General features: G+C 42.1%; 1 protein-coding gene across 3 annotated transcripts in view; it reads right to left on the bottom strand.

The window, feature by feature from the left end:
- Positions 1–1,243: 1,243 nt before the first annotated feature.
- nck1b (NCK adaptor protein 1b) overlaps positions 1,244–25,854 on the bottom strand; it is a 29,699-nt gene continuing 5,088 nt past the window's right edge. The window contains exons 2-5 of one of the 3 annotated variants that reach the window (XM_031323458.2): positions 17,616–17,668; positions 15,875–16,115; positions 5,700–6,454; positions 1,244–5,328 (exon numbers count right to left, since the gene is read on the bottom strand). In XM_031323458.2, coding sequence (XP_031179318.1) covers positions 5,128–5,328; positions 5,700–6,454; positions 15,875–16,100 — 1,182 coding nt within the window. In that variant the 5' untranslated portion in view covers positions 16,101–16,115; positions 17,616–17,668 and the 3' untranslated portion in view covers positions 1,244–5,127. Of the gene's footprint in view, positions 5,329–5,699; positions 6,455–12,953; positions 13,083–15,874; positions 16,116–17,615; positions 17,669–25,854 lie in introns of those variants that run through there. The other 2 variants (XM_031323459.2, XM_031323460.2) reach the window with 2 other exon arrangements.

Here is a 25,854-nt window from a genome sequence, read left to right as displayed (position 1 = left end):
CCTTTAGGGCTGGGTATTCATTCATTTTCGATACCGGTACCGATACCAATACTGTGACTTCGATACCAGTTCCTTAACAATATTTTTTTCCAATACCAATTTGACGAAACAAAAATAAATTACATTTCACATTACAGCACAAATCTTTTTATTTTTCAACTCTTATGTGAGCCTCGTCTCTGTGCATAACGTAGAGTTTTTCCTGCCTGCCTCTACGACGTGTAACGTTAAGACAGCCAATCACAAACATTATTTGATCTTGGTAGAAGCATGCTGCATGCTCACGGCTCACTGACGCCGATGAGATTTACTCCTAAGGTATTGAAATTGGGTTTTGAATGACGAGGCATTTTTCGATACTCGAGGCAATTCGGTCGGTGCCTCAAAAGTATTAAATTCGGTACCCAGCCCTAGTCCCCTTATAGCTTTTTCCCCCTCATACTTGTAATGTTTTGCCTCATGGGAATCTTCTGGGGCCACACTGGCATGAGGACCAAAGCTGGTCGAGCTCAAGAGAAGGCCCCTGCTGTTCTGTTGTGATCGACGCCGGAACAAACCGAGGTCAGCTACTATAAGGACGTGGTGAGATTTGGCTCGACTCACCCCAAAGTTACGTAACAACCACACAAGCCCACTTTGTTTCACATGCGCCATGATTTCCTGCGTGCTACTTCGACAGCGAGGTTGATTTATGTAATTAATGGGCGTGTTTGAACAAAACGCCCCCAACCCTTCTTAATGGATTTTAAACAGAGAACAATGTGAATGAAAAGAGCATTGTAGTTTGAAAACATTACAATCACAGTATCATTATCAATTATCAAGAGTGATTTGAAATAAAGTTGACCAAAATGGGATGGTGTTTTGTTGAAGGCCTCTTTTGTGATTGGCCTGGGTGGTGCCAGCAAGTGTAATGATACAAACGGCCACCAAGTGGCGTACATGCATTATACAAAACTACCACTGCTGTCCTCATGCATGAATCATCTGCTGTCTATCAGATAATGATAATGTCCCAATATAAGCTGCATTATAAATCACATTATAGCTAAGCTAAAGCACAGAGAAGAAGAAAAATCGACCTAGTTGTCAAATAATTTGGACTTGTAGACAAACACTAGGCCTAGTCTACAAAACATTTTATCAAATGCTGTGTTTTGTAATCCAGTAAAAGTAGTACCAACATTTAACAATTCATTCAATCAAACATTGTGACGGTTAAAAACAAGACATCATTATCACATCATTTTTATGCTGTTTATTACGTCTTTTGAACACTCTAATAAACTCTTCTAAATTATTACACCTGAAGACGATCTCTCCTCCATAAAAACAGTATTAAGAGCATGACATTAAATTTCACAGCACTGCCTTTTATCATTCCACAGCATGGATCTGTTTTCTTCACTCTCTCTCTCGTACAGAAAAAAAGCATTGTGAGACAAAGAACACCGAGAAGCAGCACAAAAGCACCAAAGTTGAAACACGGGTCATTTGTTCTGAATATTATCAAGAAATCAATCTGGAGATTCAAGGTTATCTCAGGCTTGCTTCAGCAGTCGAGAAACAAAGAGTTGTCCAGCTGCACTGTAGTTATGTATCATGAAAAATAGTTTGATAAAAGATCTCTTGATAATATCTGTCACAACTGACTCCAGTGTCCTTTTAAGCAGATTTAAAACAATTTCTGTACAGCTACAAGGCTCTGCTCATGCGGCCTCCATTGGTGTAAAATGAAAAAAAAAAAAATAATAATAATAATCCCAATTTATAACAATATCTATGCAGGGAGATATTGTAGTTCTGTATTTGAATATCAAGTTAAACACTTAAGTATTGAGGAGTTCTTTTATACATATTTAAGTGGCTAAACTGCAAAAGTGAATGTCTTAAACTAGTCTTATATGAAATGCATACAGACATTAAAAAAAAACTATTTCCTGGGAAACCATGACAGTTTCTTCACAACCAACGATATGTGATGCCGTTAACTTGAGGTGCTCATACATGAGATTCAGGTCATGATTACATCACACCTGGGCGCTATGTTTCTGAATGAACATCACATATTTTATACTGTACATATAGGCATTCAATGTTCACTGAAGAAGTTATACGTGATGAAATCAGCAAAGGTAAGGTCACTTGAAACTACACACAATATCACCTAATGGGCATTTTATGCGTGATAAAAACATTTTCAGCCAACAGATAAATGAGGAAATACCCTTAAGGATGACACCCCCAACACATCGCTCACTAATCAGACTGACGCACATGCAAAGCTTTAACCAAATAGCACGCAGTGGTGACAAGTGGGGAGGAAAAATAAGGGGGACACTAAACCTTTGGTTGACAGAAAGCTGCGAAGGCACATTAAAATCTCCTCCTAAATCCTTCAAACTGGGGCACATAGCGTTGGCGTTTGTCACGTTAATGCTGCATGATATTGCAGATTCTTTAGAACTGGAAGTCAAGGGAGGAAATTTCACGCAAAAAAAAATAAATAAATGGGTTGTTGATAACAGTTGGTTATTACTGTAAGCAAACACTGTCTCACATAAAGTGTCAGAAGACATGGCACCAATACAACAGCCAGGGATTGGGTGAAGGAGGTGAGTCCTGTCACCCAAATACTTATCTGGTCACTGATAACACAGAAACTAAGAGGGGATAGATGGAAATGAAGGGAATACAGGCACAAATTTTCTTTTATAGATTCGGGACCCAAAAATGAACAAAAATCACTCAAGCCATACTGATAAACAATCCTGTGATTTACATTGTGATCTTAACCATGTTTGGTATTAAACAAGAGGAATGTTGTTTTTGTATTGTTTAATAAGATATAATCTCACTTAAATTAACTGATGACTGGTACTGCAGGTGCGTAATTAGAACTTGCCATTTTTAACCCGTCATTAATCAAACTGAAAGGTAACTGTTTCACTGTTTATAATTCACCTTTTACAGCTCCAAAAAAAAAAAAAAAAAAAAAAAACCCAGAGAAAACACACTCACAGCTCTTGTATGAATAGCTCTGTCAATCATCTGGGTAATGGATTAAAAAAAAAAAACAGGTTCACACCCATGTTTTGTGTTCTTTGTCGCATGACTGACTTTTTCATGCTTGGATTAATTAGACCTTAAAAGGCCCTCCTATCCAAATTCCTTTACTCTTTACTATAAAATACATCAGCATTGGCCTGCGTTCATTTCCCCAGCTGTATATGACTGGGAGCGGTAATCCAGACACTCTATTCTGTGGAACACATTCTCCAAGTCTCCTCCCTAGATCCTACTTCACTGCTTTTGTTTTTTAGGGTCCATTTTTCCATTCCTTCTCTATGAAATCCCCCCTCCCCCCCGCCCTTTCTCTCTCTCCCTCTGTGCTCAGGTCCAACCGGTTACAGCTGGAGAACTCATCACAAGCATGGTGATCATCATCATCATCATCTCCCTGAGCCCGCTGCTGGAGCAGCTCCCTGCCAACGCTGCTCTGATTGCCGGCGCTGGTGCTAGCTGCCTCTTTAACATTCAAACACTACTTGGTCCATTTTCACTCAACAAATACCCATTCACTGTAAATATAAGCCATGTGGTCTGCGGAAAACATTTAGATGAACTGTATTACAACTTTACGTTGACCATATATTTGGAAGACAAATAAGCCCAAATATCAGATAAAACATCAAGCATTTCTTTTATCAGTACTTCACTGTAAGGGATTGTTTTCTGGAAATCCTTTGTGCCTTCTGGAGGACGAGGGTGTCTCCTAGCTTGATGTATATGCACAGAAACCGTACAAACACCACCCCTGGGTGACCCCTTAACTCCTCCATTCCCTCCAGTGATCACTAATTCAGGAGCAGTGACATCATCCTCTGGACTGCTTCTCCAGTTCCCCTCCCACCACCACAAAGATTGTGTGTGTGTGTGTGTGTGTGTGTGTGTGTGTGTGTGTGTGTGTGTACTGCTGTCAACATACACCCACCCCGCTGCCCTTCTTCCTCCTCAACTGCAAAAAAAACATCCCCTTTGGCAACACTAGGAGGGTGCATCAGCTGTCAGTCACACTCAAGCTAAGGGGGGAATGGCTGGGGGGTGGGGGAGTCCAAGGAAGTCTCCAGACTATGAAGTACTTTCTGACTCTTCACATGACCTCTAGACTTGTAGTTAAACTCCCCAACACTCACGTGGACTGTCAATCTCTCTTTTAGGAGAGTGAGAGAGTGAACAGTGAAGGTTTGAGGACACCTCTCCGTTTGCATGCACACATGCAAAGTCAGCCCCGCGCTGCCTGTGATGCCTCAGCTTTGTAACATTCACATGATATGGATACAGCAATATGTGAGACAAGCAGTTCGGTTGTACAAAAGGAAAGTTGAACTAGTTTGACGTTGAACAAGAAGAGGAATCCTCCTAATCCTCCCAAACACAGATGTGTGCGAGTGTGATATTCCAATCTCTACCACCATGATCCTAACAGAACTGTATCAATAAATATATTTTGGTCACTTCGTTTTTATTCATGATTAGCAGTTAGCAGACGTTGTGGATTAGTGTGTCCACAATCATAAAGAACAAATTAAAACAGACAACACAAAAAAATGAGTTGAAATGGAGATGTCTGTAGGCTAGTTTGCTAACATCTAAAAAAATGACTCATACGGGTGGTGGTTGTGTATTGGATACAGTTAAAATCACATAAAAAAAAAAAAAAAAAAAAATGTTAAAAAGATTATATATTATCAACAAAAACAAAAAAGAAACTAAATGCAACTCTAATAGATATCAAGGTGGAAATACATGGCATTGCCTATGACCTAACACATCTGGATAATTTAAAATAGGCGACCAAGAGGTCTGTAGTCAATTCTCTGGAGTCCATAGTCTTTTTGTCTCCCCCTTCCACTCCTCCGTGTCTCTCCCATGCTTTTTCCATACCTCCTCTTGGAATGCTCACAAATCGGGCATTTAAGTCCTGATGATGTGTTAAGTCCTCAGGCTTGGAGTTTTAAATGTTAGTGTGTGTTCTGGCGTAAGTATCTGTATGTATATATATGAATGCAGGTAATGTAATGTCTGTGTCTGTGTGGAAGGGCATGTGTGCAACAGAGAGAGGGATCAGGAAGCAGCCAGGGCCTTGATCAGGTACAGTTTGTCTCCCTGCTCACTGGTAAAGATGGGGGCCTTTTTGTAGTGTTCAACAAGCTCTTCCATGGAGTTGAACTTGCGCTGTCCAATGCAGTAAAGGCTTTCCTTCAGCTGCACTTTGAAATGCTTGTTCTTGCTCTGCGCCTTCAGGGAGATGGAGAAGTCGTTTGGCTGTGAAAAGAAAAGGAAAGACAAGGTTATAATACATACATGTTCAGACAGGGCTTTTAACATTTCTACCTCCTGAGTAAAGGCGCCTTTAGACTGTGCGACAAAATTGTAGCATTCACAGCAGCAGTCACATTGTGAGAATTTGGTCCAACGTTTCAGACAGTCGCCAAAGCTCCAATTCGGCCGTATGTGGATGTGTCTCACAGTGCAATCTAGGACCACCCTTTTGGACCGACGACCGAAGATTTGAACACATTTCTGACAACTTTCGTCTCAGACAGCGCAAATCGCACGGTGTACAGGGGCCTTAATGCTGTAAGCCATGCACAATACATCAATGATGGTTTGGTAAGCAGGTGTAGGCTACTGACCGATGACTCGCTGTCTCGGATGAGGAAGTCCCCCTCTATGCCTCTCTGGTTGAGGGCCACCTCCGCCTGGTGGCGCGTCACCTTTCCGTAGTACCACTCCTTTCCGGCGAAGCGCCCGGTGCCTGAGGGTGAGATGTAGTCACAGTCAGGTGTGGGCGGCCCAGCAGGCCCCGCTCCGGGTTTATGGGAGCTGGAGTCCAGCACAGTGACGTAGTTTTTAGGCACCAAGCCCAGCTGTCCGTCTGCTTTGCGACACTTCCACCACTCCGGGTCGTTCTCGGGCTTCTCCACCACCTCCATCACCTCGCCCTTCTCAAAGTTCAGCTCTTCGTCGTTGCCCGAGCTGAAAGGGTAGAGCGCCTGGACCGTGTGCAGCACTCTGTTCCCGTTTGTGGTGCTGTTCATCACGGCGGCCAGCTTCTCCGTTAGCGATCCGGCCGGGTCTCCGAGCCCACCCATGCCGCCTCCCCCCGCCGTCCCATCCATGTCCTCCGTCACGTAGTTGGACGGAAACCAGCCAGAGCGCCCATTGTAGCTGCCGCGCCACCAGCCGTCACTGCACTTCTCCATCACCACCACCCGCGTGCCTTTCACCAGAGACAGCTCGTCCTCGCGCTCAGCTGTGTAGCTGAACTTGACCAGGGCGGGAAGGTTGAGGTCGTACAGCCGCTCGCCGTTATCTGCATACATGTCTGCGTCTGCGTTGGAGGCCGTGTCTCTCATTCCCCCCTTTCTGCTCTTCACCTTCCCAATTCCTAGAGAAAATAATGAAGGAAAGGTGTAAGAGTTTACAGAGAAATCATCATCCTCATCTACACTAAAATTAAGTCCAGTGAATTAGGTCAGAAACGTAATTAGAAGGCACACTGGCCTTTAGGTCATTTGGTGTAAATTAAAACTTACAAGTCACAATTTTACTCAAAAGCCAGGTCCCTGGAATTCACATTTTTCACACCCTTCTACTGATGTGGAACAAGTCTCAACAGAAAAAACAAAAACCACAAACGCACCATTAAAAAAAAACACCTCTGACAAATACCAGGCATCCATAATGAGCATTAGGGGTTGTGCTGAAATACAGGGAGGGTCGGTAAGAAGGGCTAAAATCATTCCTTTTCCACATTTACAGTGGCCTAACCCCCTACACTCTAAATCCAGATACATTCTTGGGGATTAGGCCTAGGTGCTGAGGAAACAAAAAAGCAATGCTGGTGTGGTCGAGAAAAGAAAAAAAAAAAAAAAAGAAAAAAATCAGAGTGGGATGAAAACCTGTTTTGGCATGGGCCTATAAATCCTGTGGAAACTAAAAAAAATGTAGACTTGGTTATCAAAGTACTGCTACCTAACATTGAAATGAACTACAGACTCTCTGTGGGCAAAAAAAGCTCAGTCACATTTCATTGTTGCTAATCACATTGTGCTAATCACCCCGGCAGCTGGATACCAAACTCTGTCTCATTTCAGCAAATGCTCCAGCTTCTAGTTCTTTCTGTCCACTTCGCCATCCCTCCCAAACCCCATCACGCTCCAAGCATCCCACTGAGCTGACCATTTGACTTCAGCATAGAGCTGGGATGATTAGAAGGGCACATTTATTAAAACCTTATCAACTGTAGCAGAGGATCTTTCAGTTTGCAAGCTAAATGTCAGCCGGTCACACAAGGAATGACCACAGACTGAATTTTATTTTACATGCAGTCGACCTCTTGGCATCTCTAAACAGCCCTGAGGCTAACAGAAGGGGGATTACCAAGCCCTTTAGCCTTTTTCTGGGTTATAGAGCCCAGAGGCCGAGCTTTGGCAGGCCTGTGGCCATCGTCTTACTGGACAAGAATTTCCACTTGGCAGCCTGGCATGCTAACAGTAGTATGAAACAAATGTGTAGCTAGCAGTGGAGGCAGTGGCGAGACCACACCTTCTTCCAACTTTTCAAGATACCAGAAAGTAGCTTGAATACTCACAGCTTGGTCTGTCTATACATTATTTGTGGAAAGCAACAGTCCACATTTTGCTAGTTCTTGCAAAGCTATTATAACATTACTGTTATTATCACAGATCTATGGCCTTACTGATGATGTAAACCAGAGCAAAGCTGAGACAGACATTGATACCAGACAACATGAGCAAACCAAAGTTGTGACTCTATTTCTGATTACGTTTGCTGAGCTATTGCTTGCATAATCAAAAGTCAGCTGGGTGAAATTATACAGGAAGGCAGGGTGTAGTCTCCTGGACAGTGCTGGGAGGATAGTGTGTGTGTGTGTGTGTGTGTGTGTGTGTGTGTGTGTGTTTTCTGAGCAAGGAGCGTGACTTTGTCACAACACCACACTGAATCTGCTTTACCACAGATACATTGGTACTGAAAAGTGTCTGTGACTCAAGGAGTGCAGACAAATTTCATGGTAGTGCTGAGAGTCCAACGTCAAATTGCTTCCAGGTAGACCCTGTTATTAGTCCCACCACTGTAGATAACTACAGACTCCAGACGGGGTGTTAAGAGCTGATGTCTGTACGTGAAGGCTCGGTCTAGTTATGCCTCTGTGCAGTCTTAATAACTCAAGAGGGATAACTGCAAAAAGACAAGAACAAAACATCTATATATAATGTTTTACATATAGATATATGAGGCCAAATAAGGCAGCCACAAAACCTGAGTTTAAAGTTTACATACATACACACACCAACACAAACGGCTTACTCCTCTTCAATGTTAAAAAGATCCAAAAATAACAGAATCCACAGCATGTTAAGGAAAAAAAAACATGTTTGTGCAGGTGCAAGCCCCAGGATGTGTTCTATGCACAGTTGGAAGTGACCTAGTTTTCTTCCAAACAAAGGTTAAGGGTCAACCCTGCATAAATAAAGTATCTTTTGACAACTGAGAGAGCTCATATTTTATCTCTCTGGCCAGGTAACACAGCCCTTATCAGTGTCCCTGTCATGGATTTTATTTGCTGCTTCCTGCTACCGTCACACGAACACTTTGCATTAAAAAAGCAGAGCACAGGGACAGCACATTTGACTAGATGCACAATCTAAACCGTGGTAATAAACGGAAGTTGGGATTTGCCTGCACAGCTATAGGGAAGATGATACTGGGAGAATATAAGGGGTTATTGAGGGCACATCTGTCCTGCTGTTGTAGGTTAACTGCTGAGAATTCCCTTGTGTGGCAGTGAAGAACAACTGTGAGTTTGTATTTCCTTTTACAATTTAGTTGAGGCTCTTATCTTGCCAGACTTTCACACCACACACACAGCATGGTTCTACTCAGAGCAAGGCCACAGGCTTCAATGGTGGACACAGCTGCATTCTGCTCAACTGGCAGTAACTGATTTTGGCGGGCACTTCCTTGATATTTTGCCATGTTTTCCTGCCAGGTTTGTGAGTCAAATCAAGCTGAAGTTGGGGGGACAATCTTTGGACCTTTAAATATGCAGACCTCCACAAGGCATGTCCAGTGGGAATTTTGGTATTGAGAAGAGGATGAAACACATTTGACTGCAAACAAAAAGAGAGAAGAGTTATCTGGTGTATGGTATGTACAAAGTACACGGAGTAATATGCTTAAAATGCAGAACTGTATATCTAAAAAAGAATGGGGGGAAAACAGTGGCTGTCTTATCCAACAATTTAATATTGTTCGGGGACAGAAAACTTGAAATATTTTCTTAGCAGCGGTAACTTCTGATCATCTTAATATTAAAAGGAACTAGCTTAAATTAGTGCAATATTGATAACGTAGCATACATATGGTTTCCTTCTTCATTGGGATGTACGTGCTCTAGGCTATCCAAGAAACTGCATATGGTATACAAGTTACAGTTACAATGACTGGGCAGATTGAGGTCAAGCTCTTCAGACAGGACTCATAGTTGTTGTGACAGACACATCAATGGTTGTTATTAGGACTGAAGCTGGGAATCTTTAATTATGGGACAGTCCATCTTGCCAAAAAGGCCACAGTGCTGTCCAGACCTGCCACCTTTACCACAACACAGCCATGTGAGGAGTAGAAGTGAATTACAGAGTAAATTGGTTGTCAATAACTGTGCCCAAATACTGTATCATGTAAAGGGTCCTGCACACACAACGACAACCCCCCCCCACCAAAAAAAAAGACAACCCCCACCCCTGATGTCTCCCCTAACTCCACCCTAGCTGAGGGAGGCACAGTCCTCCTCTTGCCCAAACTTAATCTCTCCACCTGAAGTCAACCCCAAATACTGCCAACTGCATGAACTTTGCATACGCAGATGTGGTAGCTGAGCGCTTTCACCGAAAGCCACAAACCATGCCACCAATATACTGCTACCTGGGAAGGGTCTTCAAGACAGAAGAGAAACTAAAAAGTACTGTGCACTGGAAACTTTTCTGTTTCGACGTCAGATGCTTTTTCCTGTGCATTTCCTGAGAGAAGGATGCGGAGGAAGGACATCATGTTGCGTCAGATGGCAGTAAATCCCTGTCATGACAAAGACCTTAACACGCATATTTTAAACCCCTGCCGGAAACTTCACTTTTTGTTTACAGATGAGGTGCACCAGCAGGAGGAGAAGAAAGTGCTGGGGAGTTTGTTTGGCTACCAGTGACAGACAGGAACTAGTTTTGTTTTTTAACTCTGGCCTCCCTACGCTGGCTGGCTGTCCATTGTCTGCCAGGGCCCTTTCGACCCCTCCGCTTCCCTCCATTCCAGGGCTCTTCCTCTGTGGACGACAACACCCCGCGTCAGGCTGTCTGACAGTGTCTGAACATCCCAGTACTTGAACAGAACATGATCACAGGGACAACTTCAGCAGCAGTGAAATGGCTTGTTTGCTCACAAAAAAATATATATTTTAGAGCCAAAATTTGCTGGTAGTCAGCTAAGTACGGCACTGGCGATTCCCCATCATATCCTAATGTCTATCCCCTATGTGTCCATGGCAACTTAAAACTCTGATAATGTGTCACTCGCATTCACCAGACATGTGACGCAACACAGCAACTCTCAGCCATATGGTCTAGCATGAGACACACGTTAAATGTAATGACACGATGTGCAGTCAGAAAGAGTGAGTCTAACTAACTAAAGGGAACACGCACAAGAGCGAGTTGGCGTATTCTTCAATGGGGATGGTTTGGGGTGCCTTTTAAGATGACAGCTTCAATCAAGCTGCTAAGATGGCTGACTGATAACTGCACAGGAAACACGCAAAGCTCTTTCAACTTCAGCCGTCTGAGACATCAAAAGCAGGCAGCCATCAGTCACTGTGATGGAGCAGAGGGAGGGATGGAGGCACAGCGCTGCATTTGGTTTTTACAGCTTCTGGACAGTGCAGCATTACTGTCGGGGACAACGCCAAGTAGAGGCCATCCTCCTAGCTGTGAATCAATTCAATCAATTTGTTTATTAACTTATGATAGTAAACTGAATATCTCTGTTTTGGACTGTTGCTTGGACAAAACAAGACACATTAAGATGTGATCATGGGCATTGGGAACTCGTGATGGAGATTTTTTGCTATTATCAGATTATCATTATATACGACAAAGAAAAACCATCCTCACATCCTCACATTTGAGAAGCTAGAACTGGCAAATGTTTGGCATTTTGGCTTAAAAAAATAACTAAAATGATGTTTCAATTCTCAAAATAGCTGCAGATTAATTTTCTTTCAATAAACTCATCGTTTAGTCGAACCATTACGTTTAATAGACAAGGGGAGCTGTGCTGTAGACATTTCCACTGTTCACTACCAACATAATCACAGTGCTTGCTAGTCTTCAACAAGCCCAAACCACTGCTCACTTCCTGTTAAGCAATTCTTAATGGCAAAAGAAACAGGAAAACAACGATGAGTGGACAGCTTTACAAGAGAAAAACATCTTAAGGCCCAAGTGATGTTGACGACTCTCCCACCAATCTCTTAATTATGATTATGTCTTTTGCTTTGAACAGTGAACAGTGGTTTGGAGAAAAGAAGCGGGAGTTGGAAAGAGGGAGTGAGGGACAGAGACTGCCAGAAAGTCAAACAGACAGACCCTGCACAATGATTCAACTTCCTTCTAACTTCTCACTTCCTCTCTGGACTGCACTCCTCTAACGCTCAGGGAGAAATGTGGCTTAAATTAGAGTTTCCGCTTGCTGTGGAGGCTGAGAAACAGGGAAACAGAGGGAGGGGAAAGAAAGAGAGAAAGAGGAGACTAACAGCTCTCAGTTTACACAAGAAAAAGGTTTGTTAGCTCATCTCTATGTTCTTCTAAGCCCTTTACACTCTCTGGATTCTTTACGAGGACACACACACACACACACACACACAAGTAGGGAAGATAGGCAGAGACAGGAGGTACCACTCAACGGTTACAAGGTGAGATTACAGTATGGGTGTGTGCCAGGGCCTTTTGAAAAAGTGTGTCAGTGTGGCTGTAAAGTATCTACGGCCCACGGAGCTGCCGGCGCAATGACATTCCTCTGATAACCGAGCGAGGTGCGGGAGATGGGAGCCCGGCTTCCATCAATCAGCAGAGACCCCTGGCTCCTCTCAGTACAATGACTACAGTGTTCTACATAAGCACCCCGCGTCCCTTCAACTGTAGCTCATGACTGGCAGTGAGGTTGAGGGGTTGGGGGGGGGGGGGGCCCCTCCCAGAATGAGCGAGCTTGCCCTGAGGGTAGCATAAAAGAAAACAGACTTTGGCTATGTCTTCAGATATTCCTAAACAGGGGAGAGAGGGTCTTCAAGCATAATAATGTAATCCACTGAGTTGCAGCCCACTCACTAGGACAAATGCTAGAAAAAAAATGGGAGTAGGATTATTGTGTGTGTGTGTGTGTGTGTGTGTGTGTGTGTGTGTGTGTGTGTGTGTCAAAGAAAGAGACAGAGAAGGATTGCTGAGGCAATTACAGGCTTCGGCTCGGCAGAGGGCTTCTCATAAGCATATCCACCCAGTCTTTGCAGCCGCTCACACAGACACAGCCTCAAAAAGCTGTTAAGACAACCTCCCTCTTTCAGAGCAACATGTTAGCACAGAAATCACTTCCCGCCTGCTCTAAATATGACACATTCGTTTGGCTGACCTGAAGCTGATACCGACTTACAACCAAAGTGAAAAATCAGAAAGGGAAGATGAAAGAGAAGAAAAAAAATTGACAGCAGCTCCTGAACAGTCAGAGAGAGAAAAAAGAACCGCTCAAAACTTTGGACAAAAGCTCTCTACACCACTTATAAAACAACAAAGTACGGCAGAAGATGAGTAAAGTTAAAAACTCACGAAAGAAATGTTTGAATAGGTTAGCCATGTCCATATTGGGCTCGCTGCCTCTCCCTCGCTCTCTGTCTCTTTTCCCGGCCCCTGCTCTCTTCCCACTGCAGCTGTAGAGTTATTCCATGTGAACACCCAGAAAAGCTGGGCGGAAAGCAAAGCAGGGCGGCCCACTTCATGACCATGTGGTCAGTCTTAGCCAATAAGAGTGTAGTATAGAGAGGCCTCCAGTCTAGCTCTGGAAGGAAGAGTACAGAGGCCTCATGGAAAGGGGAAGAAGTAGGGAGGGAGGGGATTGAAGCTCAGACTCAGAGAAAGAAAGAGAGATAAAAGAAGAGAGCTATAGGGAAATTGAAAGGTTTTATATTATATCAACATTAAGCAGCAGATTGGTTGGAAGAGGGTAGCAATCTAAACAAAATTCTTTCAGTAAGGATCTGTGGGGACGGTTGAGTGAGTCAGTGCTCAGTGTCACATGACTGCAGTTGTTTGTAGAGACACACTCATAACTTTACAACAAACCCAGGAAACATGAGTCCTAAAAACACACACACACACACACACACACACACACAAAAACACAGCCATCTGCAGACAGATCATACCCTCACACATTCTTTTAAACGATGACACCACTCCACACCCAGCAACGGGCTTGATTAAAAAAGGAAAGAAAAAAAAAAAAGAAAAGATACATTTTTCCTCCCACATAACATATGAAAGTGTAGTCATCAGGCTGCTTCTCTTATTGCTATTCCACACATGTAAAAAAAAAAAAAAAAAAAACTACCCACAATCTGCTAGTTAAAATATATCAAATCTACTTACAGATCATAAAAAAGTACTGAGACCTGAGCCTGGGTGTGTCGTGCAGCTGTTCACCTGAGGTTATTTTATCAATGGATATAGTGACAGGTGGGAAATTGTTGGGAGCCTCTTGTCTGTCGTGCATGACAAAATATACCCCCACCCAACAACACCTACTCACACACTCATGCATACACACCACACATAACGGACAAATACACACTTAAGGGCAAAACTGGACGGACTAAAAGTGCAGCAGTTAAACAATTTACATGCTTGAGTCAAGCTATAACAAATAGGAAACGTCTTTTAAATTAAAGTCGGCGTTAACAGGATCATGACATAAATGCCAAAAAATGAGCCTTAAGGTCTCTTCCTGTTCTTACGTTATTTTTCATCGGAATATGTCAACACACAGCGCTGCCAGAATGTCACCAGTCTCTTCTGACCACAACACTTGCACATACATTTTTTAAAAACCACACACTGTGCAGCTAACAGGAAGACACAGTTCACATTTCCAACAGATAAGTGTTTTGCAAACACTGCAGTGTGTGATACTGATGACACACTGGATAGAAGTACCCAGAACATCCCCATTCTTTTAGTCCCTCTATGCAAGGAAAAGCCACATGGAGGCCCAGGGCTTCCTCGCAGAGGGTCACCCTACGCAGGGGTATGTCATAATTACCACATAAATGAGCAAAGGAGATAAGGCTACACACAAGTGTGGTTTGATGTTATGTTTATGTCAAATGGGCCCATAAACAGCAGGTCCTGGCATCAGCTTTGTTGTCAGTATCACAAAAATTTGAATAAACAACTATACACTTACAATAACTATAAAGTACTGTGTTAATGTCACAACCACAACAACCCTAAGCCTTTATAAAAAAAAATAAAAACGTTTTACTGTTGGCAATACCATGCAGGCCTGTTTTAGTGTGCCTTTAAATATCTGTGGCAAATGCTGGTGTTTAAACCTTAAAGCTAATCCGGCCCAAACAAACATGGTTGAAGCACACCAACAAACATGGTTATCCCACCATGCTCTTAAATGAGACAATGATGCCCTGCAGAGCAGAATAAGTTGTAGATTAGAGTGTGAAAAGTATCAGAAACTAAAGACAAGACCTTCGCCTTTTATAAAAACCACATTGGAGAAATTATCAAAACGTGAAATTATAGGCAAGCAAATGCCAGGTTTTCTGGCTGTGTTCCAGACCGGATGCAAGTAGTCAGAGTGTGCATCCCAAATTATCATAAATGTCTGTCATCAAGAAGAATTAAGCTAAGACAAATGGTAACCTTGGCTTACATACACAGTCACATTTTGCTTGCTCCTGGCAGTACAAGGCCCTCGGCAAATGGCAGTGCCCAGAAATATTACTGCTGTGTTGACAGAGCAAACAACACCTGTGTCGTATCAATTCTGGTCATGAGAAAAGGGCAGGAGATATTTAGATTTGTCAACACGAAAGAAAACATTACCTTTTTGGGGCCACAGTTATGAAATAAATGTTTGCATCTATATTTAACCTCCGAAAAACATCTGAAATAAAAAATATATATAAAAACTGCCTTACCTGTACAAACGGTTCAAGATAAAATGGAAAAGCGCTGCATTACATTCGACACTACACCATAGACATTTCAATTAGATACTAAAGCTTCAGTCTAAGTGTGCTGTGAGAAGAAAATAGCTCTCAGCATTTCAACCAATCAGACATCAGCCTGCGACCACCTTCGTGCGGAAGCTGTTATACAGTAGGCTACATTAGATACCACAACAATGTGGTCAAAAACAAACTGAGGTAGTGCTGGCCTAGATAAAGGATGCTCGCTGATGCTACTCCATCTTGAACAACAATAACCAATTGTGTGTGAAACACAAAGCAAGTCAGTCTCTTATCAAAAAGATGTTATGAGTGACTGAAGACATAATAATACCATAAATGTTTAGAGTGCAAATACAGGTCAACTGGAATCGTGTAAGCTCCGAAAAAAAAACAGACTTTGGAGAGTATAAACTTAAACACGATTTCTGGCTAATGCTTATCAAACCATCTCATGTTGATATCAACACTTACAAACTGAAGAAACCATAACTGATTTGTTTTTACCAAGTGTGTCTTTAAGATTCTTGACAATAGAAGCTTTCCTGGCACTGTTTTTCCTCTCCACATAGTTGGACGGCACAAAGCCTGTTTTGTTGGTGGCATTTCGAACCCTCCACCAGGACTTTGAGTCATCGAGGAGCCAGAGGCGCTCGTTCTTCTTGATGTCCAGCTCCTGGTCCTGCTGGGCCATGTAATCAAACTTGGCGATGACAATCACCTCTTCCGTCATCTTGCACTCGGTACACTGGAGGAGAGAGGGGAGAGGAAAAGGAAAGGACGTCAGAGTGGCTAGAATGGATATTCTACATTACAGGAGATTTTTAACTAATAGATCAGTAAAAGGTATTTCTATTATACAATCGAATCTGGGCCAGTGTTGGCTTAATAAAGACAGCCTCAATTTCTTTCTACCACCAGAATAATGAGGACAACACGATGGCACAGTTTCTGTGGTAGTAAAACAATACAGGGTTACCCCCGGGGAAATTGCTACGCAGACAATGATAAAATTCTCTCACCTTCATTTATAGTTATGATGAACGACAACACGCATTTGATTACATAAACATAACTAGGAATTACAGATGCACGGATTACAATTTTCTAGGTCGATTTCCGATTTTTCATTGAGTTGACCTGCAGATACCGATTTTAGCCGATTCCGATTTCATTTTTTTCTAACCACTTTAGAGCACACACAAATATTTATTTTCTATCTTTTCTTTAATAGAACATTTTACATTTTGCATAGAACATTTTTTGAACAGATAATCGATCGCTATAAAATAGAACTATATAAATTACTCCTGGTGTGGGAAATTCACACACATCTAAAAGTGCAATGTTATGTTACTTTTTCCTTGCAGGTGTTGCATATTGCAAACTTGTTATCTTCTTCACACACGCTGAAGAATTTCCAAACAGCTGACATGTTGCAGTTTAATCACGAGGTTTCCTACATGTGCGTTTCGTGTGCACGTGTGATGCTGATGTTGCGCGATGTTAATCATGCAGCGCCCCAGTGCATTTGTACAAAAGGCCGTCTGTAAGCAGTGATTGTTAAGAGTGCATGTCGGAGAATAGTGTGGACACGTGCTTCACACCGCGAGCGGGCACGCGCGCCACCCGGCGGAAAAGGGAGAGAAAGGAAAAAGAGACTGTCGCTCTCCGGAGGATAACTAGCCAGTGGAGATTGCGTGCGTCCTTGAGAACTGTAAGTCGTATAACTTATGTTGTCAGTTCATTGTTAGCTGGTGATTTCGTTGTTTGTGTTCTTCATCTGCTAGCTAAGTTGCATGTGGCTGTTGATTCGATATAATGGCGATTGTTGAATGCTCTTGCTCACGTTTGTATTTTATGTGCATTATTTACATGCTACAGTAGTTACACTGCATTAAGATAATGTAATTAATAGTGGGTTTATTGTTATTATTTGCTAGCCTATATATAATTCCTACGCATTGTGTATGGTAGCCTTTACAATGTTTTTTATTTACAGATTCTGACCAGCATAAAATCGGCATATGTCATCGGTGCATCTCTACTAGGAATTTAACTAAAATACTTATTTGGAACCACATTTTCACAAAACCTCCCTTTGACATGACACCAAGAGAATCGGTTTTCTTTCTATCTGCCCAGCCTTCATTCATGTTTTATTCTCCAACTGTGCCGTTTGCTAATGATTAGCTAAGAGACACACCAAAAATAAATTTAGAAACGGTTTGAATATAGATAGCTGTACCTGTACTGCATCAAAGCTGAGAACTTCAAGGGCTCTAATACTTCTCTGTAGACCTAGGAAAAGAATAGAGACAATGCAGGAGAATTACAAATTGACTCTTCTAGAAATTGGCCCAATGTTTTAATAATACTCAAAAAGGTGTATGTGTATTTTGGTTTAAGTGACTTGAAAGCCACTGTCCATGTAGCACTGTACAAATGTTACATGCATGCCATGCTATGGACAGGGTTATCCAAATATACCACAGCTAGGTCAGACTCCTGAAGAAATGCCAGCTACCATTTCCACAGTTTAGTCTCTTCAGACATAATTTCCCCCTACCAATTGTACGCAGTCTTCAACACTAACAGCTGCCAGAGAGTATAGAGCCAATCTCTCAGTATCCACATTCTTTATAATTTTGCAGAAGGGATGATTTCCTCTCAGAAGCAATCCAACGATTGTCTATTGTGTCAGGCATCAAACATGAACCTGAAAGCCAGGAAGATCGCAAAGATGACTGTAATAGGGAAGTAGGGAAGTAAAGAAGAGGGGTAATGTGCGTCAGCAGTATGGCTACGTCAGGCAGCGAAGCTCTTGCTGAGCACTAATGATGTAGGATATTGCTTAAAATTTAGAAAAGGCCTATAAATATTCCTACGTGTGTAGACTATGGAAATGATGTGATTATGTGCACCGCATTACAAGCATGGCTCCATTGTTTGCTTATCACAAGAACTTTCAAGTTTCCCTGGCATTTTAAATTCATGATTTGGGAGTACTGTGATCCACAATCAAAACTTGTTTGTGTTCAACAATGAGCACATTCACAACAACTGGTCTTATGACCCATGTAGCCATCAGCACATCTATGCTTAGGTTAAGACTGCAGCACTGGAGGAGTGAGGCACCACTGAAGCGGCTGCTTAGCTGCTCTGATGTCATGGGAGTGGATGGAGTTTCACCTTCCCCCCCCCCGACTGACTTCAGGGACCAGACACTGACCTCATTGATCCAGAGCTCTGGGTTTTTATTTGAAGCAGTGGTGTCTAGGTTTCAGCTGCAGCTGGCCCTGAGATAGGCCCAGAACCTGATCTTAGGCAAACATGAGGAGCCAAGCGAACATTCAGCATGATTAGCCAAGGGGAGTAAAATGAACAGTAAATAAGTATAGGCTGAGAGCTGAGAAGAACTGTACTTGCTTTCCTGGAGAGAAGGTTGCGATGTTGTAGATGAGATGGTTCATCATTTCAGAAAACAAAACAGTGAATGACAGTGAGGCATCTAAGACCACCCTCATTACTGGATAAAAGGATGGGCTAGTAGTACATAACAAGACCCTACAGCTAAAATGTGTAACATAAAGATCCCAAATAGGGCTGCACAATAAATGTGTTTTGTCATTGTGATATCGACCTGCGCAATAAACGCATCACAAAAGACTGCACCACATTGTGAAAGACACTCTTCAACTCAATCAGTAGAAAACTGCACTTTAAATGTAACTATCATTCTCTTTTTAATGGTGCCTTGTGTGTTCAGTTCAATTTGTTCAATAAAATAATGTTGGAAATGCTTTCCTTTCATTTTTTTTTTTTTTTTGACAAGCAGTTTGTTGTATTTTAGCAGTATACTGAAAGCAGCAGAAAGGCAGAACTGAGTACACTTCAATATCGGTTTTATTTATTGCAAGAGAAATCGTTATTGCGATATTCAACAACGTTATCAAAAATTGCACTTTTTCCTCATATCGTGCAGCCCTAACCCCAAACTGGCTCTGCATTTAACAAGTTTTAAGGGGGACACCGGTGGTCTGGGTTATTTTTCCCCCATGTGGGGTGTTGTTGACTTTGTTTACCAAAAAACATTAGGGTGTATGCTGGGGTTTTATCTCATGGCATGTTATTGCCTGCTCCTTTTCCATGTCTAATTAAATTAATGAACACTGGGAGACATGTTAGGGAGCGGCACACAAAAACAAAGAGCTGATTTACTCTCCTCAAGTGCTGCCTCTTTCACTAAGACAAAGGCAACAATCTCTCCACTCCCTGGGCTGGGCTGGGCTGGATAACTGTCTGCCAAAGAGGCTGACAAGTGTGTATATGTGCTCCTTCCCCATTTACAACACCCCTCCCTTACTATCTTGTTTTCCACTTTCTACTCTCCTTGCCAGTGCATGAAATAATCATCAATGTGGAATTAACCTTTTCCCAGCTATCTCCCATGTTCAGAAAGCACACTGCATACTAGTTTCTTTTAACTGCCATCATCCCCCACGCCTAGGGTGGCTGCGCAGTGCGCGCTAAGTGCACATTGACACTGCAGTGACTTACGATAGTGCAGATGTGAGGGAGGATCAAAAAGTTGGGCGACAGATGCTTTAAACTAATCGTGCAGCTGCAGACTAAGCCGAGGCCACTCGCCACTCCAAAAGCACTAAACACGAGGTCAGACAGGTCAAACTGCTCAAATGGTGTCATATCCACAGTGGATCTCCGTTTACCCTGCTGCCTGGCAGAATTAACAGGTACCCAATACATCACCAACCCCCGCAGTGTACATTAAATAAGAGCTAAGTTGAGCTTCCTGACCAAAGTCTGAAATAGGGCTGCAGCTATCAATTATTTTAGTAATCGAGTATTCTACAGATTATTCCATCGATTAAATCGAGTAATCGGATAAGAAATACTTTTATTGAAGAGAAATAATATAATAGTTACAATAGTTTGGTTTAATTTTTGGAAAAAGCAACATTTGTATTGCCTACATTGCTTACAATATCATCTCTCAAAAAACTAAACATATTAAGTGCATTTAAGTGCCATTTTACATTACTTTTGAAGAAAACATTATCTGAAATGCAATAGCAACCTCAAACTAAGGCATACATTAAACATACATAAACATTGCCTTAAGTTGTGCAACTTAACTTTCAGAATTACAAGTTTCAACCTGAGACTGATCTGTATATAGGCCTATATGTAAATATTAGTTATACTCAACCTATTTTCATTTATATATTTGATTACATGCTACACAGCTCTGTTACACTTATGCTAGTAAATCGTTGATCAGCTATTTCTCCGTGAAGAGAGAGAGTGAGAGAGAGTGGTGCGCAACAATCAGCTGTTTTTCCAGCTCTTTAGATCAAATTGTGGTCACCACGACATATTTTCTTGTCTTTGATTTTGGTAGTTGTTGTGTTTGGTGTAGTTTCATCGTCCATACGACTCTGTGATTTACTTTTGTCGGGTCCGCTTCGTGGAATGGATGATTAAGTTAGACTCGATGTTTTCTGTTGAGATGCTGAAGCATTGACGTCGTGCTATTATTGTGGTAAGCTAGTTCCATTTTGCAGTAGACACACTGTGCAGAGTTTTCGTTTTAATTACGTTTGAACTGATTCCAAACTTTGGACACTTTCTGTCGTTTTCTCCATCCTGTCTCTTCTCTTAGCCCCTGACGCTCTTTCTTCATTTTGTAATCAGTCTATATGGCATGTGTGGCCAGCAGCGTCAGCCCGGTGTGCGACACTAATAATCCTCCGTGCAGAAACACTGTGAGCGATACAACGTTGGTAACCTTAATTAAACGAAGCTTCGAGGCAAATCATTTTGCATCGAGGATGTTTAGTAATTGAATTATTCGAGTTACTATTGTTATTGTTATTGTTATTATTAAAACATTGGGTCTTAAGATGCAACAAGTATGGGGCTGTCTTCCTTTCATATGATCAGTCTGATAGTAACAACAGCATCTTCAATGTCTCCAATATGGCATTTTGAAAGACATGTAAAAAAAATTAAAAAAAATATTTTGTCTAAACAGCTTGTTCAGTGGTCATTAAAAAAGTCATGCAGGAGAAGGGTAATTATGCAGGATTCTAAAAAGTCGGTGATTTGGAAATCGGGAAAAGATAGTCACAAATGTAATGATGTAATAAATCACCGGTCTCTGTCAAATAGCATATGACCGTTGTAATGAGTAACAGGTCATATACATGTTTTTGAAGAAGCAAGTCCAACTCTGAAAATAACTTGGATACCAGACATAAAGCAAAAACAGGATTTGTATGCACGAGCTTTGTGGTTGACAACAAGGGCAACCAGACCACATGGGATGGCAGACAGGTGGTCAAATCTGGTGGACAGTGGTAACTTCAGAGTTTTCCCAGCTAACTGCTGCTACGTCTTCTACTATTTACTGATCTATCTATATACAGTGAGGAAAATAAGTATTTGAACACCCTGCTATTTTGCAAGTTCTCCCACTTAGAAATCATGGAGGGGTCTGAAATTGTCATCGTAGGTGCATGTCCACTGTGAGAGACATAATCTAAAAAAAAAAAAAAAAATCCAGAAATCACAATGTATGATTTTTTTAACTATTTATTTGTATGATACAGCTGCAAATAAGTATTTGAACACCTGTCTATCAGCTAGAATTCTGACCCTCAAAGACCTGTTAGTCTGCCTTTAAAATGTCCACCTCCACTCCATTTATTATCCTAAATTAGATGCACCTGTTTGAGGTCGTTAGCTGCATAAAGACACCTGTCCACCCCATACAATCAGTAAGAATCCAACTACTAACATGGCCAAGACCAAAGAGCTGTCCAAAGACACTAGAGACAAAATTGTACACCTCCACAAGGCTGGAAAGGGCTACGGGGAAATTGCCAAGCAGCTTGGTGAAAAAAGGTCCACTGTTGGAGCAATCATTAGAAAATGGAAGAAGCTAAACATGACGGTCAATCTCCCTCGGACTGGGGCTCCATGCAAGATCTCACCTCGTGGGGTCTCAATGATCCTAAGAAAGGTGAGAAATCAGCCCAGAACTACACGGGAGGAGCTGGTCAATGACCTGAAAAGAGCTGGGACCACCGTTTCCAAGGTTACTGTTGGTAATACACTAAGACGTCATGGTTTGAAATCATGCATGGCACGGAAGGTTCCCCTGCTTAAACCAGCACATGTCAAGGCCTGTCTTAAGTTTGCCAATGACCATTTGGATGATCCAGAGGAGTCATGGGAGAAAGTCATGTGGTCAGATGAGACCAAAATAGAACTTTTTGGTCATAATTCCACTAACTGTGTTTGGAGGAAGAAGAATGATGAGTACCATCCCAAGAACACCATCCCTACTGTGAAGCATGGGGGTGGTAGCATCATGCTTTGGGGGTGTTTTTCTGCACATGGGATATATATATATATATATATATATATATATATATATATTAATTATTAATTAATTAATTAATTAATTAATCGAAATTAACGCGTTATTTTGAAAGCCCGTGTGTGTGTGTGTGTATATATATATATATATATATATATATACACACACACACACACACACGGGCTTTCAAAATAACGCGTTAATTTCGATTAATTAATTTGAGAAAAAATAACGAGTTAAAAAAAATAACGCTTAACTAGTTGCAGTTCCACTCTTGATCCATATAGGGGGCGCTCACAGGCCAGTACAGAATGAATGGGACTCTATGGAGCTATACCTCTCAAAATCCACTTTTCTCAGGATATCATTTTTTGTCTAGTAATTTGAATGTTGCATTCGAAAGGGGAGGCTAAGAAAATACACACTGCTGCATGTTCGATTTTTTTAAAGTGGCTTTTTTGTTCTAAAAAGCCTTTTAAAATGTCAATGACGTCATACACATATACGGCCAGAGATACTGCTTTACGGCAAGCTCCGAGTCACTTCCTTTTTTCTCTCGAGGCATCAACAACACAGCTAACAGGTTAGGCTCTCCCTGTTAATACACGTGCTAGAAAGAGGTTTGCTAATGTTTTAAAGACCACGCCGCAATATTCACTCTGGCATTCTGGTTCTGCTTCGGATGCCGTCAAGTGGGATCTGCGATCGTAATCAGTCCTTCACTGACCAATCAGCATTCATTAGCAGAATGCTAGCATGTTATGGGCAACAACAACTCAACCTGTAACAAATCGAAAGGGCATAAGTACTCGTTCATTCAACTTTTGACCTATAATCCATGTTGAACTTGCAAAAACTACAATCAAATCTGAGATTTCTCAACGACAATCATGCGAAAGAGACAAATTTAGCCGTCTAGCTCCATAGGGTCCCATTCATTTTGCACTGGACCGTGATCAGCCCCAGTGGAACTCTGGTGGAACTGCAACCAAAGTAGGTACAATGGGGCTGAATAGGGAGTGGAACGGCTTTCCGTAGACGGGCTTTGGTAAAACACAGTCAAACTTTACACCGTTTAGCGTTAGCTGTCAGCATTTTAACAGTGTTTAATCCAGCTACTAGCTAGCGGTAGGCTAACGTTAGCTGCTGTCGAGTATAGTGTTAACTAGCTAGCGGTAGGCTAACGTTAGCTGCTGTTGAGTATAGTGTTAACTAGCGTCCCGTGCAGCGGTGTTTGTGTTGCCTGTTTCAGAGCATCAGAGAGAAGCGCAGACATATCAGTGGCACCAGATTTCGGTAGCCAGGGTTGGCAGGAAGAAGATTTTTTACAAGTAAATGTTCCAATCAATGATCCAGGCAGCACATTCTCGTCTCCCTCCTTCATTTTACAGTCCAATGGTGGCTAGAACGGCTCCAGGTCAAACGTCAATATGGAATGGATTAATCTGCGTTATTTTTTTTAACGCGTTATTTTTTCTCAGATTAATTAATTGAAATGAACGCATTATTTTGACAGCCCTAAAATATATATATATATATATATAATTAGTGAAGTAATACTAGGACATGACAGATAGATAACAAATGAAAGGCGAGCCTAATGTGTCATGTGATTGTTAAATACAAAATACCAACTAACTGATAGAGTGGCCCCATCTTATCTACTGCCATAGCAGCAGCTGTGGGCCAGTGACAGGACAACCAGTGTTACTATCAGTCATCCACTCATGTTCTCAAGAGTGTTAACACTGGTCACAACCGTTTCCCATCAGAAAAAGACCACTAACCTAAATTTGGTACCGTTATCTTTAATAGTTAAAAGGCATAGGGTAGACTACTACTTCAGAAATGTTCAGAAAATACCTTTTTGCTAGTCAATACAATTTAAAGAGGCTCTGTAAACCACAAACCACAACAACTGCACATCAGTAGTGTAATAGAGATGCAGTGTGCAACTATGCCATGTTACTATGAAACAAAACTGACATAAGTTGACCACATCCTGCAGTCTACAGCTGCTGCCACAACCCCTTGTGTCTCTGTAGGAAGAAAAAAAAAAACACAAGTGGAGATCTAGTTAAAGAGCACACCCAGTGGCCTGTATGGTAATATATGACATGGGGATACAATACTCGAGATATGCATAAGAAAGAAAGACCAGGAATAGTATTAATGTTCAGCATGCATTGCAGTTAATGGCTCTGATCTACCAGGCTGACACCAGAGGTTCCTTGTGAAAATGATATGTCACAACAACTGGATACTGTATAATCTAAACAAGCCTAGGAGAACAATTATGGATCCTTGTCTCTCTCGCTGTGGAAACAAATAGTACCACAACTTGACAGGACTGCTGAGGCACTGAGACAGCAACAGCATGAGCTCACAGAGGCAGACAGAGTAACCTAATCCCTGTGACAGCCTGCTAAAATCACAGCCTCCGCTGCCTTCTGGAATGTGCTCTGTGTGCTCACTGCTCACTCAGCCCCTCTGGCACTGCTGCACTTCCTCCAACTTACACCAAAACTCACATTTTGGGCACAGGGCAGGTCTGGCTTCACAATCGGACAGCGCAGGACAGCGACGGGCCGATGAATACGCGCTTGTGCCGTTTTTCACATCGAAACCACAGCAACTAAAACCCATGAGACTGCATCTCATCCCAACTGTCCTAAATTCTCTCTAAACAAAACAGAAACACAGCAGCAAAGGGTCATGGGAGACTTGGCAGGCCAGCTGTGAGACAGGAAGTGTGGACACAAGGGTGACCGGATGATGGGAAAGTGATGCGATCTGACATAGCGCAGGCTTGACCTCTGAGTTCAGATAACTTATCTTAGCATTGCATTGACGCATGTAATGTACCTCAATTAAGAGAGGTGAGGACCAATTAACACCGGTGTTGCTGGGAGAAAATATGATGTTCCCCATTAGAAAACTGTATTGTTCCAGTATCATATTAAAACTTCATTAAGGACAGAGGGGGCTCTAGTGTTTTAGGTTAAGCATATAGGCTGATGACTGTGTGAAAGCAGTTGGTTATCCAGCCCTCGGGATCACCCTCAGCAGTTGGGAATGGCCT

The sequence above is a fragment of the Sander lucioperca genome, chromosome 23 (assembly GCF_008315115.2).
Source record: "Sander lucioperca isolate FBNREF2018 chromosome 23, SLUC_FBN_1.2, whole genome shotgun sequence".
Lineage (NCBI taxonomy): Eukaryota > Metazoa > Chordata > Actinopteri > Perciformes > Percidae > Sander > Sander lucioperca.
The sequence above is the reverse complement of the archived record's forward strand: the minus strand, read 5'-3'. Positions and strand labels throughout refer to the sequence as shown.